Source organism: Python bivittatus, unplaced genomic scaffold, assembly GCF_059951505.1.
Source record: "Python bivittatus isolate LINGU-HERP-01145 unplaced genomic scaffold, Pbiv_v1 ctg000180_np1212, whole genome shotgun sequence".
NCBI lineage: Eukaryota > Metazoa > Chordata > Lepidosauria > Squamata > Pythonidae > Python > Python bivittatus.
The window spans coordinates 6397938-6414305 of NW_028277047.1; the positions used below are offsets into that span (position 1 = coordinate 6397938).

At 46.3% G+C, this 16368-nt stretch overlaps 1 protein-coding gene across 5 annotated transcripts in view; it reads left to right on the plus strand.

Moving 5' to 3' along the window:
- SPTBN2 (spectrin beta, non-erythrocytic 2) overlaps positions 1 to 15612 on the plus strand; it is a 78882-nt gene extending 63270 nt beyond the window's left edge. For 4 of the 5 annotated variants that reach the window (XM_088137446.1, XM_088137445.1, XM_088137447.1 and 1 more), the window contains 12 exons: positions 630 to 834; positions 1376 to 1750; positions 2802 to 3046; positions 4299 to 4437; positions 5088 to 5172; positions 7315 to 7511; positions 8904 to 9052; positions 10793 to 10868; positions 11024 to 11262; positions 12133 to 12306; positions 12772 to 12814; positions 12958 to 15612. In XM_088137446.1, the coding sequence (XP_087993572.1) occupies positions 630 to 834; positions 1376 to 1750; positions 2802 to 3046; positions 4299 to 4437; positions 5088 to 5172; positions 7315 to 7511; positions 8904 to 9052; positions 10793 to 10868; positions 11024 to 11262; positions 12133 to 12306; positions 12772 to 12814; positions 12958 to 13191 (2161 nt within the window). In that variant the 3' untranslated portion in view covers positions 13192 to 15612. The remainder of the gene's footprint in view (positions 1 to 629; positions 835 to 1375; positions 1751 to 2801; positions 3047 to 4298; positions 4438 to 5087; positions 5173 to 7314; positions 7512 to 8903; positions 9053 to 10792; positions 10869 to 11023; positions 11263 to 12132; positions 12307 to 12771; positions 12815 to 12957) is intronic. The other variant, XM_088137448.1, reaches the window with a different exon arrangement.
- Positions 15613 to 16368: the final 756 nt, after the last annotated feature.

Consider the following 16368-nt stretch of genomic DNA (forward strand, 5'->3'; position numbering starts at 1 on the left):
ACTGGGTTCATGATCCAGCCATAGCTGCTGTCCATCTGAAGATGATAAATAGCAAGAAGAGGTGGGTTTGAGGAAGATAACTCGTGCACAGTCGGGATTCTGGGTCAGCAGCTGCCTGACTCTGATAGGATTAGGTGTGGAAGCCAGTCAGGGATCCTAGGATATCCTGCAGGAAAAGGGTGGGCTTTCAGCATTGGCTAGGTAGAGTTGACTCCAAAATTAAATATCTAGGACAGTGATAGTGAACCTTTTGGGCTCAGCGTGTCGAAAATTCGGAAAATGCCTCACTTGACTCTGCTGGCATGTCAACCCCCCCCAAACAGAAGAGAAACAATTCTTTACATATTCATTTATTTTAAAAAAATACAGTCCAATCGTGTGGTGCTATGTATTATATAAAGAAACATCAAATAATTACAAAAATGAAATACAAGTAAAACAAACTCAGTTTCTTTGCCAACTCAAACAGGGAGAATAGTTGTTGTTGGGTGTTGGTGAACAGTGGCGTGTCACCCAAAACATCGTGGCGTGTCACCTTTCACACGCGGGTCATACGTTTGCCATCATTGATCTCGGGCTTCTTTAGCTTCCATAACTCTCTGCCTCCTTCCCTCTTCTTGGACTTTCAGTGAGCGGATCACTCTTCGGCAAGGCCAAGTGGACAAGCTCTATGCCAGCCTGAAAGACCTTGCCGAGGAGCGTCGTGCCAAACTCCAGGAGCACCTCCGTCTCTGCCAGCTGAAGCGGGAAGTGGATGACCTGGAGCAGTGGATCTCCGAACGGGAGGTGGTGGCCGCCTCCCACGAGCTTGGCCAGGATTATGAACATGTTACGGTGGGTCTCACACTCAGGCCCATAACATCTGGAGCGGCAGAAAGAGACCCTTCAAATCTGATTCTGACACTTAAAAAAAAAAATGTTAAGTACCCCCCCATGCCCCTTTGACCTACAGAGAAGTAGCTCACTCCTACCTTAGGCTGTACCTGCTGGCCCAACGTTGTCTATTCCAGGTTTGGCATAGTCTAGATCATGCTGGCTGGGTAATTCTGGGAGTTGAAGTCCCCCCATCTTAAAGTGGCCAAGGTTGAGAAACACTGCTCTAGATGGCCAGACTTCAACTCCCAGACTTCCTTGCAGTGGCCAGGCTGGCTATGGAATTCTGGAAGTCCATACAGCTGAAGGACACCTAGTTGGGAAAATTACTCTCTGGAAATTTACCTGCTTCCTTGTTCTTTTAATGCATTTAATTTTAATGCATCCCACTGCTTTTTTCCCCCCTCTCTTTTTTGAGTAAGGGATATGACTCTCAGCTGTTTCTACTCTGGGTGGCTTTAACCACTGCATCCTTCATATTATGCCCCCTCCTTCCCTACAGATGCTGCGGGACAAGTTCCGGGAATTCTCCCGTGACACCAGCACCATTGGCCAGGAGAGAGTGGACGGGGTCAACCGGCTGGCTGATGAGATGATCTCCGCTGGCCATTCAGAGAATGCCACCATTGCTGAGTGGAAGGACAGCTTGAATGAGGCCTGGGCAGATCTCCTGGAACTCATTGACACTAGAAGCCAGATGCTGGCAGCTTCCTATGAGTTACACCGCTTCTACCATGATGCCCGGGAGACCCTCAGCCAGGTCCAGAACAAACAGAAGCAGCTACCAGATGAAGCCGGGTGGGATCTCAACACAGCTGAAGCCATGCAGCGGATGCACACTGCCTATGAACATGACATTCAGGCCTTGAGTGCTCAGGTTTGTGTTGTGGGGATGAATAAGATTCAAAAACTGTCTACTGCGTGGGCAAAACACCGTACCAGACAGTGACTTATCAAGATGCAAGGGAGTCGAGAAAAGTCATGAGTCCACCTGATTTTCAATTTAACCTGCTTATTGTTAGAAATAGCTTTCACGTTTTCCTTTTTCCCCATTCCCGATTGCTGCAGCAAATCACAATGAAACCAGGCTCAGATTGTAACCAAAATCAAAGATCGGGGTGCCCAGATTACAAGGCCAAAACATTTTCCTTTTTTAGAAACCTCCTGTCCACATTTGGAAGGAACACCCATTTTTTAGTATGTTCTTTTCACTCCCTCTTGCCTTCCAATTTAGTCATTCTGATTTTAACTAATTGTGCTACTGGTCGCCTACATTTCAAATCTGCATTTCTTCACCTGTAGAAATGATTCTCTTTCCACAGATGTCAAGCTCCATGGAGCTGGCAAACCAAGGAAACAAAAAGCACGCAGGTATCCAGAAGGCTAGTCTGGGGGGGGGAAATGGATTCTTGAAAACTGGAACAGTAAATGCCCACATTCAGTTATCATGAGTTAATTAAGGCAGAGCCTCTTTGAAACTCTTTCTCCCTATTTGGGGAAGAAGAGCCAAAAAGTCATCTGCTCGCTGAAAGACAGGGAAGAGGGAAGGAGGCAGAGAGTTAGTTATGGATGCTTTGGAGTCAGCTATGCCTTGCAAATGCTGATCAGTCCACCTTTTCGTTGCAAGATAACCTAGCATCCCTGACTGGCTTCCACACATAATGCTATCAGGGTTACTCAGTTGCTGGGCCAGAATTTCCTGTTTGGCCCATCTGGACTGTCTGTTGCTTCTTCTCAGATGAACCCAAACACCTCACCCCACTCTTTCCCAAAGCGTCTCACAACAGATGAGGTTCTTCCATCCCTGAGTTGAAAAGCAAGCATTTTACTTCCTGCCTAATGTGCAATATGAAGTGGGAGCATTTACAAAGTGGTCGATTGGAACTGAGCCTTGCATCCTGTCCCCCCCCTGCCATGGCTGTTCACAGGTAAAGCAAGTGCAGGATGACGCAGCACGGTTGCAGAAGGCCTATGCCGGGGAAAAGGCTGATGACATCCGGAGGCATGAGCAGTCGGTGAGTGAGGCCTGGTCTGACCTGCTCAGCAGCAGCAGCGACCGTCGCCAACTCCTCCTGGACACCGTTGACAAATTCCGCTTTTTCCGTATGGTGCGTGACCTTCTGCTGTGGATGGATGACATCAACCTCCAGATAGATGCGCAGGAGAAGCCCAGGTAGTGTGCTGTCAGGAAAATGTTCGATTCCTGTACTGCATCTTTTCTCTTTTCTATTTTATGCCAGTGTAGCTTTAAAAAGAAAGGCTCATTTCCCCTTGTTTTATTCATGGCTGTCTTGGATTTTAGAAAAGGACAAGCCTACCTCCATATTTTCTTCCTTCTTGTTCCTTTACCCTTGGATTTCCCTCCCTGTTTTTCCGTTGTTATTCCAATGCATCCTCAGCATTACTGGATCTTTCCCCCACCACTGAAGAGATTATGTCTCTCAGATGGAGCTCAACTAAGATTGACTTTTTTTTTTTGTCTGCGCTCAGTCATTGCTGACCCTGCAGTGACTGCTTGGACGAGTCCTTGCAGTTTTCAAGGCAACTGTTTTTCGGAAGTGGTTTGCCAGAGCCTCCTTCCTAGGGTAGAGCCCAGCTGGCAAGCGCAGGAGGCAGGGTTTCTGTTGCTTCGCGCCCTTTTCGGGCGCGCGCAGTTTTTCGCGCTTACCGGCAACTGCTCCCAACTCCTTTTTTGCAAGGCGCCGCCAGCATTTTTCCTCCCACCGGAGTGAGAGTCCCCATTTATCTACTCATGTAAGTTTTCGAACTGTTGGGTTGACAGGAACTGGGGAGGAAACAGGAGCTCACCCTGTTTAACGTGAAGGCTGGACTCGAACCGCTGAAGCGTCGACCATTTCTGGCCGGCAACTTTCAGCGTCATTAAGCCGCTGTGCCACAAATATACATTGTTTAAAATCCTTCCTGTTTACGCTCCTCAAGACTTGTTAAATGCCTATATTTCAATAAGGCCTGTGAATCATGATATAAGCCCAGTCCCTCATTGCTGTTATAGTTCAACATTTTGACCAGATGTTCCCTTTGTTCCCACTGTCCTGCTGATTGAAGCATTGTAGGAAGAAAGCCATGTTGGTCTATGATTCTTTGCTGTGGTAGCAAAATCCTGATTTTTTATGACTGATTTAAAGAAGGGATGTATAAAGAGAGGAGGGTATAGTAAGGTGAAAAGAGAAATGCCTAGACTACTTTTCTCCCAATTCTGGAATTTTAAATTAAAGTATCATTGCCTTTTGTCCTGTCTGCAAGTGTTGCAAATTTACTTAATGCCTTCAACACCTTCCTTGGAAGGGTCCAAATGTGTCATGGGCAAAAGATGTCTTCTGGTCTTGCTTTTCCTGCTGCCTTCCGTCCATTTCCCAGAGCAGAGGCAGGTGGCCAATTTTCTTTTCTTCTGCTTCCCTATACAGGGATGTGTCAGCTGCTAACCTGGTCATCAAGAATCACCAAGGGATCAAGGCGGAGATGGAGGCACGGACCGGCAGCTTCAATGCTTGCATAGCTATGGGTGACGACCTCCTGGCTAAGGGGCACTACGCTTCCACAAAGGTTAGGAATGGGAGATTTTCTCTTCAATCAGGTCCGACCCTTGGTCCGTGGAGCTCAGTGCTGCCTTCCTAAAAAACAACAGCATTGATTAGAATTGTCACAAACTTACTTGGAGAAGTTTAATATCAAACCTAAGTCCATATGGATGGAAAACAAGTTTAATCTCTGGTGTCTCCAGTGATCACAATATCTAAGGATACAAGAAAGGCCATGCTCATCAAGCGATAATTCAACCTCCTGTTTTCCCATGGTTACTAACCAGAGGGCCCCATATGCAAGAGGAGAGTGCAAAAACACCTGTTCTGTTTGCACAATAGCATGTGTGCAATAGCTTCCCCTTGCTAATGCTCCTCAGCAACAGGTACTCGGTGCCTCTGAACATGCAGATTATACATAGCCATCTTGCCAAGGAGCCATTGATATTTTTGTGCTCTGTAAAGTTGCTTAATTCCTCTTTAGAGACAACCAGATTGGTTTGTTTCATCATGCAACAGTGAGCTTCACAGGTTAACAATGTGCAATATAGGTGACTCCTTTTGTGTTGTCTTGAAGCTCCCACCGCTCATATTAATGGTGTCCCTGTGCTAAATAGTTTGCCAGCTGAATTCCTTTCTCCTCTTCTTCCCCAACCTCCCTGTTTTGTGATTCAGATTGTGGAGAAATTGTCTCAGTTGCAGGAACGCCGCAAGGAGATCAACAATAAATGGCAAGAGAAGATGGACTGGTTACAAATAGGTATGGTGGTAGAAGACAAAGGGGGATGGAAGGAGTTTGATGATGCAATTTGGAGGGTGGGTTGTGGCAGTGGGCAGCATTTTTTTCAGGCCTTGGCATCATTGTGCTACCTTTCACAGTAAAACAGTTTCTTTCTTGGTTGTTTCGGAAATGACTTCTGGCATTATCCTGAAGATGAGATAGGATTCAGGCACAGCACCTGGGGAATTGGACTAGCAGTAATAGTTGACACCCAAGCTTTGGGTCTGATTGGGTATGGTTTCTCTTTTATTTGAAATCTCATGCCTTTTTAAGAGGTACATCCTCTCACAGTGATGCCCAGAAGAAATAAGAAACAAGTTACCAATTACAGGCGATGCCATCAAGAAGGATGTCCACAACTTCCTGTAATGTTCTTCCACTGATATATGGAATTAATCAAAAATAGCCTAAAAGGATAACCTGTCTGAAGCCTTCTTAAATGCCAGAGTTAAAGGGGCAAGGCAGAGACGGTCAGTCAAAAAGGCACCCCAAAGAAGGCATCACGTACCAACCTTACTGCTCTTAATGGCATTTAAAAAAGACCTTCCCCATTTCAAGGTAGATCTTAGCGTACAAGTGCAGGATGTTATGGGAAGAGATGACATTTCAACTAATCAGTGCCTCAAGGACTTTAGAGTCCATTTCACTTGAGTGGCTAATTAACTCAAACAAATAAATAATAAACCAGATGTGTACAATATGAGGAACCCAGTCCACATGTATCTCTGTAGGAGAAAATATGGCAATGGTCTGGGCAAGGAGAGCCAAGCAAAACATCCCCCTTTCCCAGTTATCTTCCCAGGGGCTTGAGGAACAATAAACCCTGTTGGCTCAGCTGCAGAGCACCCAGGAAATTTGATAAAACTAGGAGAGGATACTAGGAGGTGAGCACAGGCTCTGGGAACCAAGGTAACTGCCATAAATGTAACTCTCTAGAAAGCAACTACAGGTATGTTCATAGAACGCCTTCTTTGTTTTCTCAACGTATCAGGTTTTTGTACTTCAAGACCTCATAGAATCCACCCTGTATCTGACCTCACTGATAATAAGATGCTATTACAGCTAATCATATCCCACTCATATCCAACCAATTCTTTTGTTACATCCAATTGTGCACATACTCTAATTTACATAACTATATAGAAGGACCGCATTCCACCCTTTTTTAGGTTTGCCTCTGTTGCCTCCAGTACCGTAGTAAACAATCTATGCTTCAACAAAGTTGTCTTCTGTTAGTCTCTGGTTTAAATGAACTTTTGGGAGAGTTGTGAGAGAAATTTCTCCTACACTTCACAAAAGCCTTGAGTCGACCTCCTAGAGACCTTGGAAAGTTGCTACCAAACCGAACATTTTAATGTGACAGAAGTGAAAAATCCTTCAGCATATAACTGGTTGGTAATTGTGTCAACTACTTTTACTTTTAATTAATTTTAAATGTAAATGAAAACAAATTGAGTTTTGGTCATAGCCTAATGCACTACTTTTTGAGGAGTTGTCCCCAGTAGGCATCCAAGCTGACTATGGCTGATTAAAAGCTAAATAAGATTGGACCTCTTAGTGCTTGGATAGGAGACCACCAAATTCTAGGGCTGTAGGCTTGACTTTGAAGTCTTAACAGACAACTCAGAAGACAATGACAAAGAAAATGTCAAGAAAATCACATGCCATCACCAGAAATTGAGCTTGACTCAAAGGAGACCATCAGGCCCAGCCAAGTGGCAGCATTTGGCCAACTTGATCGATCACAACAAAGCTAAGCAGGTCAACCATCCTTAATACATGGATGGGAGGCCATCAGGAAATACCAAGTCAGTAGGTTAAACTGGAAAGTTGAATACATACCATGGAAGAAAGCAGTGGCAAGCCACTTGTGTTGCTAAGAAAACAATATGGACGCTACATAAGATCATCAGGAGTCCAAGCCAATTTGAAGTAAACTTCCTATTAGCCTTTTCTTCCCAACATGCTCCTCAGAAGCTAAGTGTGGCCTCCAGCCCACAAGAAATTGCCCTCCTGTGCTTTGTTAAAGATTCAGGGAGGATGTTGGCTTGGAACAGAGCATTCCAGCTGCACATGATCCAGAAATGGGATGGATCCTCTCTCTCTTTCTTCCTCTTGCAGTTATGGAAGTGCTGATGTTTGGGCGGGATGCCAGCATGGCAGAAGCTTGGCTTTCCAGCCAGGAACCAATTGTGCGCTCCACTGAACTGGGTGACAACGTGGATGAAGTTGAAAACCTGATCAAGCGACACGAGGGCTTCCAGAAATCAGTAGCGGCCTGGGAAGAACGTTTCCTGGCACTGGAGAAGCTCACCACGGTTAGTAAAGGAGCATGCTGGCTTAGCTTATTATGCAAATCCAGCCATTGTGGTTTACAAACCTTGGTTTATAGTTTAGCATAGTTGTATGAACCTGGTTGATTATGGCTTAGCTGAGAAACATAATATGATATATGAACCAACCAGAATGAGACTGGAAAAACTGGAGCAGTTAGAGGAAGTGTCCAAGTCAGTCCTTCCGCAGTTGACTTTGAGGCCTAGTCTTCCCAAACAGTTACGCTGTTGATGTATATCTCTTTTTACTTCCTTAAATTTATATCCTACCTTAATATCAGTCAGGCTCAGTGGATGGTTTGTAAGGGATAGAAACATAAAGTAAAGGAAGCGTCCAAAATAGCTATGCAAGGAACAGATTTGTCCATCCAGAAGACTAGTGCAAAACATGTCTAATTTGAAAGGTGACATAGCAGCACATGTTTTGAGTTCGAAAGTGCTGTTCCAGCCTTGCTGGAAGGGTGCTGAGCTTGGAATGGTCCTCTTTTGAACTTGGAACACTTCTGGAATGGTCAGAACAGGTTCAGAACACTCAGTAAAGTTGGGGCAATCTTTCAACCCTGAAACCTGTTAAATTTGAAATACCCGGCACCTTCTTACAAAAGGCACACAGCACTGCTTTCAGATCAAACAATCCAACCTTAGATTGCAATTCCACTGTCACAAACATCTTCACTCACTGAAGAAACAGCAAAGAATAGGGGTGTGCACATTTTTTTCCCTGACTGAAGCATTCTGACCCTAAAATGCCCTCTTGTGGTCAGGAATGGTTCATTTCGCCATTGGGACATCTCTGATGAAGTTGGAGCTGCTATTCTAAGCTCGGATCATTTTGTCTGTGATGCATTTTACCTAACTTTAACAGTCTTGTGGCATTTGTGAATAAATTCACTAATAAATTCTCATATTAAGTTTTGTGGATCAAAGTTGGTTTCATCTAGTGCATGATTGGCAGATGAAATAATTCCTCCTTTCATTTTTCAAATTACAAGCCTGTCAGCAAAATATTGTGATGGTTAGATTGCTGTTCTAATCAGAAGAGGCATGGATTCAGGTCCTTCACTAGCCATGAAGTTTCCTGCATAATCTGGAGTCACTCACTCTCTCAGCCAAATCTTCCTTGCAGCTTCTTGTAAGGATTAAGGGTGGGTGGCAATTCGGGGGGGGCTGCCTTGAAGCTTAAGAAGAGGCAGGATATATGCAATGACTATATTACAAATCAACTTTACTGATCTTAAAATTATAGTATTCTGAGAGCAGGAAATACATCTCCATTTACAATTTCTTTCGGAAGTCCTTCAGCATTCCTTTAGTGTCCTTTCATAGCACTGAATTCTGGTGGTGGTGGTGAATTCCATGTTTGTTTTTTTCCTCCAGCTGGAAGAGAATGAACATCGGCGGCGTGAGCAAGAAGAAGAAAGGAAGAGGAGGTCTCCAACACCGACACCACTGGAACCCACTGTCATGATGCCACAGACAGAGGACCCAGAGGGACATCGCCCACCCAGCAGTACTCAGGCCAATGGGTAAGAGCTGAGACCTGAGCCCACGTGGGAAGAAGGCAGGTGCAAGAGTGCCAAGGGGACGAGGTGTAGCAAACAAGGTTGAATTTTGAGGATTATGATTACAACACCAGTTTGGGCCAGGCTGCTGTCTAAATTGGTATTAGTGGGAAATAGAAATGGAATTAAGAGCACTTCTTTCTAAAATGTAAAATTAACTTCCTGGAGTCCAGTACCCTCATTCTTATAACCCTTGCTTTGCAAGTATTCTTCACCTTCTGCTTAAAAACTCTACAGAGAGCAAGTATGGTGTAATGGTTAGGGAGTTGAGCTAGGACCGGAGGACCTGAGTATAAATACCGCTTTAGCCATGGAAACTCACTGTTGACTTTGGACCAGTCTGTTTGTCCAACCTACCTCACAGAGCTGTTGTTGTGGGAGAGAAAAATTGGAGGAGGGAATGTTATGCAAGTCTTTAATTTAATAAAGATTAATCTTTATTAAATTAAAGATTTAATAAAGATTTAATAAAGAGAAATAAACATACTTGCAGGCAATTTAAATCTGAGCAAGGCATTTCAGATCAGACTAGTGTTTTGAAATTATGAACTGGTCTCTTGCCACCTTCAGTAACAAGACTGAGGAGTGGAAAGATGGAGCAACAGCCATTGCTGTTCTTCTGGGAAGTGGGGCAGATTGGGGGTGGAGGGAGAAGCAAGAAAATTGGGGCTGAGATGAGGAGGAAGGGGGCTAGTGAGGGAGTGTCCCTCTGAGCAACTGGTCTCAGAGCCTCTCAAATCTTGAATTGGGCCCTTTTGTTGATGAGCAAGAGGCAGGTGAAGTTACACAATTTGAAAGTATGCAAATGAAGATCTTCCCCATTTTAAAATCCATCAGCAACCATAACTGGAGAAATTGTATCCTCCCCACCATGCCCCAGATTGAAATAAGGTAGTTGGATAATTCCAACTCTCTCCTGTCAGTTTTCCAAAGCAGAGAGAATTTGTATGAATGTGAATCCCATATAGAATCCAAATTAGTTTTAAGAACTGGAGAATATGGGAGACAAAAGAGAATGTGTTTCCTTTTGGAAATAAAATAGAAAGGAGAATTGAAGAGAGGGAGTTTAAAAGATGTGACGAGTGATCTTTTGGATGATTTAATGGAAAGCTAAATTGGAAAAATATCTTTTATTTGTACATATACAGGTAATGTATCTGGCTTATATATTAATTTATAAAATATTATAAACATTAACAATATAATGTAGCATTAATAATTAAAAAAGAAAACAAAAAGGCTTAGAAAATGATGTAATCAGCATTAAAATAAATCAACCACAGTGCTCAAAAACCTTCTTCGTTCCCCCATGTTAATACAAATATTGATAGACGATACACACCAACAGTTCAGTGTTGCAAATCAGGTGAATTTTTTTTCTTTCCAGTGTTATATAATTATTTCAGCTGGTTCCCACATGTTAAAATTTTTTGATGTCTTTGTTTTTATAGATTTGGAATACTAGGGATATTGTTTTAAAGCAAATTTAATAAGATAAAGAACTCAGGGAAGAAATGCTCCTGAGTTATTGTGAGTTTTCTGTAGAGAACCTCCTTGACCAGCTTGTAGGTGGAAATCCTGATTTAATACCTTGGCAACAGGGGAATGCTTGCAACAAGGAAGGAAATATGCCTGCAGGGAAGAGCTTTGTCTTTGGTACTTTGAAATTTTGCACTAAATGGCACATCCTTTTCTCTTCCCCAGAAGCTCTGGAGAGGAAGGCTTAGCTCTGGAGTTGCCCTCACAAAATGGGATTGACCCAGATTCTGAATCTCCTCAGGTAATAGGGAATGATCACAAGGCTGGGTGGGAAACCGGAAGAGACGGAGGTGGCTGGTTGGCTCACAGGACACGAGGTGGAATGGCAAAGTCCATTCTGCCTTGAGCTGGCAGTTGAACTATGATTCTAACCAAACCCCAACTGTTTGATTTCAGATTTCAGAATCACCAGCTGCAGTCAATGGGTCACAACTGGATTCGGTATCCAAGGACAAAGAGCCTAGCCCACCCTCCTCGCCTAAGCTCAGTTCCAAGCCAGCTGTGCTCAGCACGGATCCCAGTCAGTCAGTCACGCTGCCCCCACAAACACCAGACCACTCAGCCCCAGAACAGATGGAAGGGGTGTTATATCGGAAGCAGGAAATGGAATCCCATGGCAAAAAGGCAGCTAACAGGTAACATAGGCATGCCGATGTGAATGTAAAGCTAGGTATGGAAGGACATAACAGAAGATGGTTGGAATATCCCATAATTCCACCTAAGCTGCAGGATCCAGGGATGGTCCTTCATAATTTGCAGGACATGAGAGTGATCTGATAGAGGCTGAGAACCCAGCAGGTTGGAAAGCTGAAGATGGCTGTCCCCAACAGGGAGGATGGGCTCTAAGTGTGTGGACTTCAGCTCCCAGAATTCTTACCCAGTATGGACACTGCTGAGAATTCTGGGAGCTGAGAGCCTTTGATAAAGGAGCTGGGATGGAGGAGGCTGAGTGCATCACTGTAGGTTCTCCCAAGACTCTCCTGCAAAATAATAAGACTCTGTAAAATAATAAACAAACTTGGGAAAATATAAGAAGTGCACCAGCAGAACTCAAAGAGATGATGATGATGATGATGATGATGATGATGATGATGATGATGCCCGATTCCCAGTGACTCTGAGAGGTTTACAAATGATTTAAAACAAGAAACAAAGGCAGAGGTGGCAAAATGATAAACTGGATGTCAAGACAGCAACCTAAGTTAAAAGGAGGCTTCAGTCATCCCCACCAAAAGCCTGGGTAAAGAGCCAGGTCTTCAGGCCCCTTCGAAACATCGGCAGGGCGGGGGCTGTTTGGATCTTGGGGGGCCTCATTCTATAGGACATGCAGTGCAACAGAGAAGGCACACTTCCAGGATCCCAATAGGTGGCATTATTTAATTGAAGGAACCCGGAGCGCGCCAACCCTCCCAGATCGAATCAGCCAGGCAAATAGTATTTGAATGGGGAGGGGAAATGACTCCTGGAGCATGCTTCTGACCACCCCCCTTATCTGGCCTCCCCAGGTCTTGGCAGGCCATCTATTGTATTGTGCAGAAAAGCAGCTTTGGATTCTACAAGGACAGCAAGCACGCCAGCAATGGCATTCCCTATCATGGGGAAGTGCCCGTCAGCTTGCAGGGAGCGCAGTGCAACGTGGCTCTGGATTACAAGAAGCGCAAGCATGTCTTCAAACTTGGGTAAGCTCTGGCTGCATTTGGCCAGGTAGTATCGGCTGCATTTTTTTACTCTTAAATTTTCCTGGGTTTCCAGTGTACAATTGAGTACTGGTAGGAGGTGTCCGCACCCCCATCAAGTACAGCTGTAGGCCTGTCTGAAAATCACGAGGACGGTAATTCTAGGAAGCTACAGCAGTAGGAATCTTGGGAATTGTAGCAAAAGGAATCAAGGGTATTTCACAATTTTCAACACCTAGCATAGTCCAAAACTACTCTTTGTGAGCACAACCTATGTATTCAAGAAGACTTAACTCCCAGTAAATAGATTAAAAGGTTGATATCTCAAGTGTATGTTTTTCATGAAGTGCTGTAGTGGGTCTACCTTTACATACTATTATTTATCTGGTTTTGCTGGAGGAGTTGGGGTGTTGAGACTCCTCAGCTAACATCAGTTGATTCTTGTTTGCTTTTCTTCTCTCTTGGCAGATTAACAGATGGCAAAGAATATTTATTCCAGGCAAAGGATGAGGTGAGTAGATCTCCAGACGTTTGTTCTAAATAGTCTTTCGCTCCATCCTCCGGTTATATCCTGCTCTTTGTTGGGGTTCAGACGATTGGAGGGAAACGCTCTGTCCTTGCTTCATGGGCCCTCTTTTTTTCCCTCCCTTCCAGGCAGAGATGAGTACTTGGATGCGAGTGATCAATGCCGCTGCCGCGTGCCCCCTCACTCCCCAAGACCCTGCGGAAGATCAGCCTCCGCTCATCAGCAAAGGCATGACGCGAGCAATGACGATGCCTCCCGTGCCCCACCACAGCGCCTCAGAAGGGACTGTCACCCTGCGTAGCAAAGATGCCAAGGAGAAGGACCGCGAGAAACGTTTCAGTTTTTTCAAGAAGAATAAATAGGAGCTGTGGTGGGAGAGGGGCTGGGGGCTCTGCTGCAGTTGGTGAAATCTGTACAGGCCTGAGCAGTGATGTGGGGTGCAGCGAGGGGCTTGAGATCGGCAAGGGGAGCAGGGTTAGGGCATAACAAAACTGGCCGTTGCTCTTTACTTAATACTGCAGATTGCATGAAGCATCTCTGACGTTACAAGGAATGCCTCCCCTTCTGGCCCCCTCCTTCCCCTTAACAAAGAAAAGCAAAACGAAACAGGCCACATCGCCTCTGTTGAAACAGGAGGAAAACACAGTGGAAAATGCGGTGGTGGCAGCGCTCTGCTGGGGAAAGGCCTCCCCGAAGTGGGGCAGCAGATGGTCAGATGCTGGACATCTGAGGGGGCAGGTGTGTGTGGGTGGGCAAGCAGGTCACGGAGGGGGGTGGCATGGGGCTGATCCAGGACCGCTGTTTTTCATGAGCCCAGGGATGCTGGTGGGTTGTGGGTTCTGGTAGCAGGGACACCATTGGCGGTCCCACGGATACAGAACAGACCCTTTTGGCTCCTGAGGTTGAGATTTCTTTTCCTTTGATAATCACTTCTGCTCCTCCTCCTCCTCCTCCTCCTCCTCCTCCTCCTCCTCCTCCTCCTCCATCTGTGCTCCAAGGCTGTTGGCTTTTTCCTTCCTGCCCTGCCGCAGCCTCATCAGCAGGCAGGACCGTACTGGAAAAAGGTTGATAGTCCTTGTGCCGCTTTGGCCCCGTGCTAATAGGAACACGTCTGGACGAGATAGGCTTCTTCTAAACATCCGGAAAATCCCCCTTGAAAAGCTTCGCTAAATTGCAATGCACGCCCATACGCGCATCCCTTCTAAAATCTAACCGAGGGTGCAGAACGCTGTATCGTTTGGCCCTAGAGCTGAAGCACTGCTTGCGTCTGCGGTCTCAAAGCGTGCTGCCTCCTCTTGGAAACGAAGCCTGGCACCTGCCTCTCTGACGCCCATCTTCAGATGCTTCCGTATCCTGAATGCAGCAGAGAGGGAGGGAAGGGTTATCGAGGAAGGGGGGGCCAAAGCACTGGGGGCTGGCTTCAGGTTCCAGGAAGGGCCCCCAGGATGATACTCCTGTCCTCCCTGCAGCTGAGTCTGGGGACCTGGCTGCCTGCCCTCCAAACTCGCCTCACAGTGCCTGAAAGTTGTGATCTCTCTGGGGCTCGGGAATATGGTGGGGCTGTCAAACCAGGATGGCTGCTGCTGCCGCCAGAGGTTTCCCCCAATTAGGAAGCCCGAGCTAGATCTTCTGGCTCAAACCAGTGACCAGCAATCAAAGCCAGCACTGAACTACCCTGCCCCCACCCCAGCCTCTGCTTTAAACCAGTGATCCACCCCCCACCCCCCGTCCACACAATGCATGGCAGTGCTGTTGTAAGAGATCCACTCTGGTTGGGATTATTTTGGCTACCTTTCCCAAACTGGCACCCTCCTCCTCAGCTTATGCTGGCTAAGAAATTGGGAGGCGAGGCTCCAGTGCATCTGGTGGATCCCCAAGTTTTGGAAGGCTAGTTTCATAGCCCCCTCCCTCCCCCCCCAGCCTATACTCTATGCAAAATTCATCACCCCACACCTGGTCCACCCCTTTTCTCAAGCCACAGAGCACACAAAGTCCTCAGGGTTAGAACCAAGACCATCCTTTCTATGAGGAAGATTCCCAAGTGGTGGAGTTTCCATTTCTCAGGTGCTGTTCAATTTCTCACCTAGAGATCTTTGGGTTGACCTTTGCCTCCTGTGGCCGTGTGCCATGGATCTTTTTCCCCCCAAGGGAGCCCACGCGCTGCAAATGCTCACTTGCACGTGGCAGAAAAGAACACCTTGCAGGGCCTAGCTTAGAAACAGGAAGCTGAAACGTTTCCCTAGAGCTGTCGTAGAAGGGGCTTGCTCAACGCCTCTCTCGAGCGTCACATTCATCCATTGGCGAGCACCAAAGTTGTGCTGTTGAGTTGGCTGGAGTCACCTCTCAGCTGCTTGTCAGGGTCTTGGCTGGAGCAGGATCCCCACTGCTTGTATTGTGACCTGGCTCTGTGATATCCCCCCATCTCCCTGGCCTTGGTTCCTGACCTGAGTGTGCCTTCCACTCATACTCGGATGCCACCCTGCATTTCCCCCTCTCCTCTGCAGCCGGTGCCCGTCTTTCACTCGGTCACAAAGGATGCCGAAACAGCCTTGGCACGTGGATGGGGTTGCAGAAAGACCCAGATGAGCAGGATTTTTTTTCATGCTGCTTAGAGCGGGAGGGGTGGGGAGGCCTGGCCTACAAGTGAGACACCCTTGCCTTCTCGGCACACCCCTCAAGGGCCCCCAGCAGTGTTTTCTGTGCTTGTTGGGGACTGTTATCCATGTGTTTGCAGTAGCATCTGTTCCAATATTTTTTTTGGAGAAATAAAAAGAATCTCTGGAGAGAGTAGCCTGCTTCTTTTCTTGACCGGGGCCTGTTGCAAAATGGAGCTTTTGCCCCCTTGATGGTGCTCCAGTGGACCAGGTTCATCTCTGCTAACCCACAAGACGGTTTGCCTGTTGGTGGCCTATAGCGCTGGAGGAACTCGGCTGTTGCAATTTGTATTCCAGGGCCTGTGATTTAGCATGACGTGCCAACTCACCCATGTGCATGAGGGGGTCCAGCGAGTGAAAACTCCCCCAGTCCCCTGCTCTGTGCTTTTAGACCCTCAAGTCGAGACCCCGATCACAACGGGCATCCTCAGGTCTTTTAAAGAAAGGGTGTAGCTCAGCGATCAGAGCGCTAGCTTTAGATGTGCAAGATTTCAAGTTTGAACCTTGAACCTTTAGATATGGTAGAGAAAGAGGATTATCTGAAGCTCCTAAAAGACCCACCATGTTTCCATTTAAGGGAATGTCTCCCTTGAGTTGAGTTCAACTCCTGGGGAGATCTGGATCCGTGCTTGTGGTGGTCTAGGCAGCCGTCCAGAAGTGGCTTTCCTTCTGGCATTTTGACGTGCCAGTCTAGCTCTGGTGGTCTCCCATCCAATGTTAACTGGGTCCAGCCATGCTTGGCTTCTGAGTTGCTGCCACCTGCTGGGACGTTTCCGTTTTAAACCAGACTTTCTGAACAACAGGGACTAGAATCCGATTTTCTTGCTTCAATTAAGGATTCATGAGTGTGGGATCCCTCAACTAAAAGATCCCTGGGAAACTGCT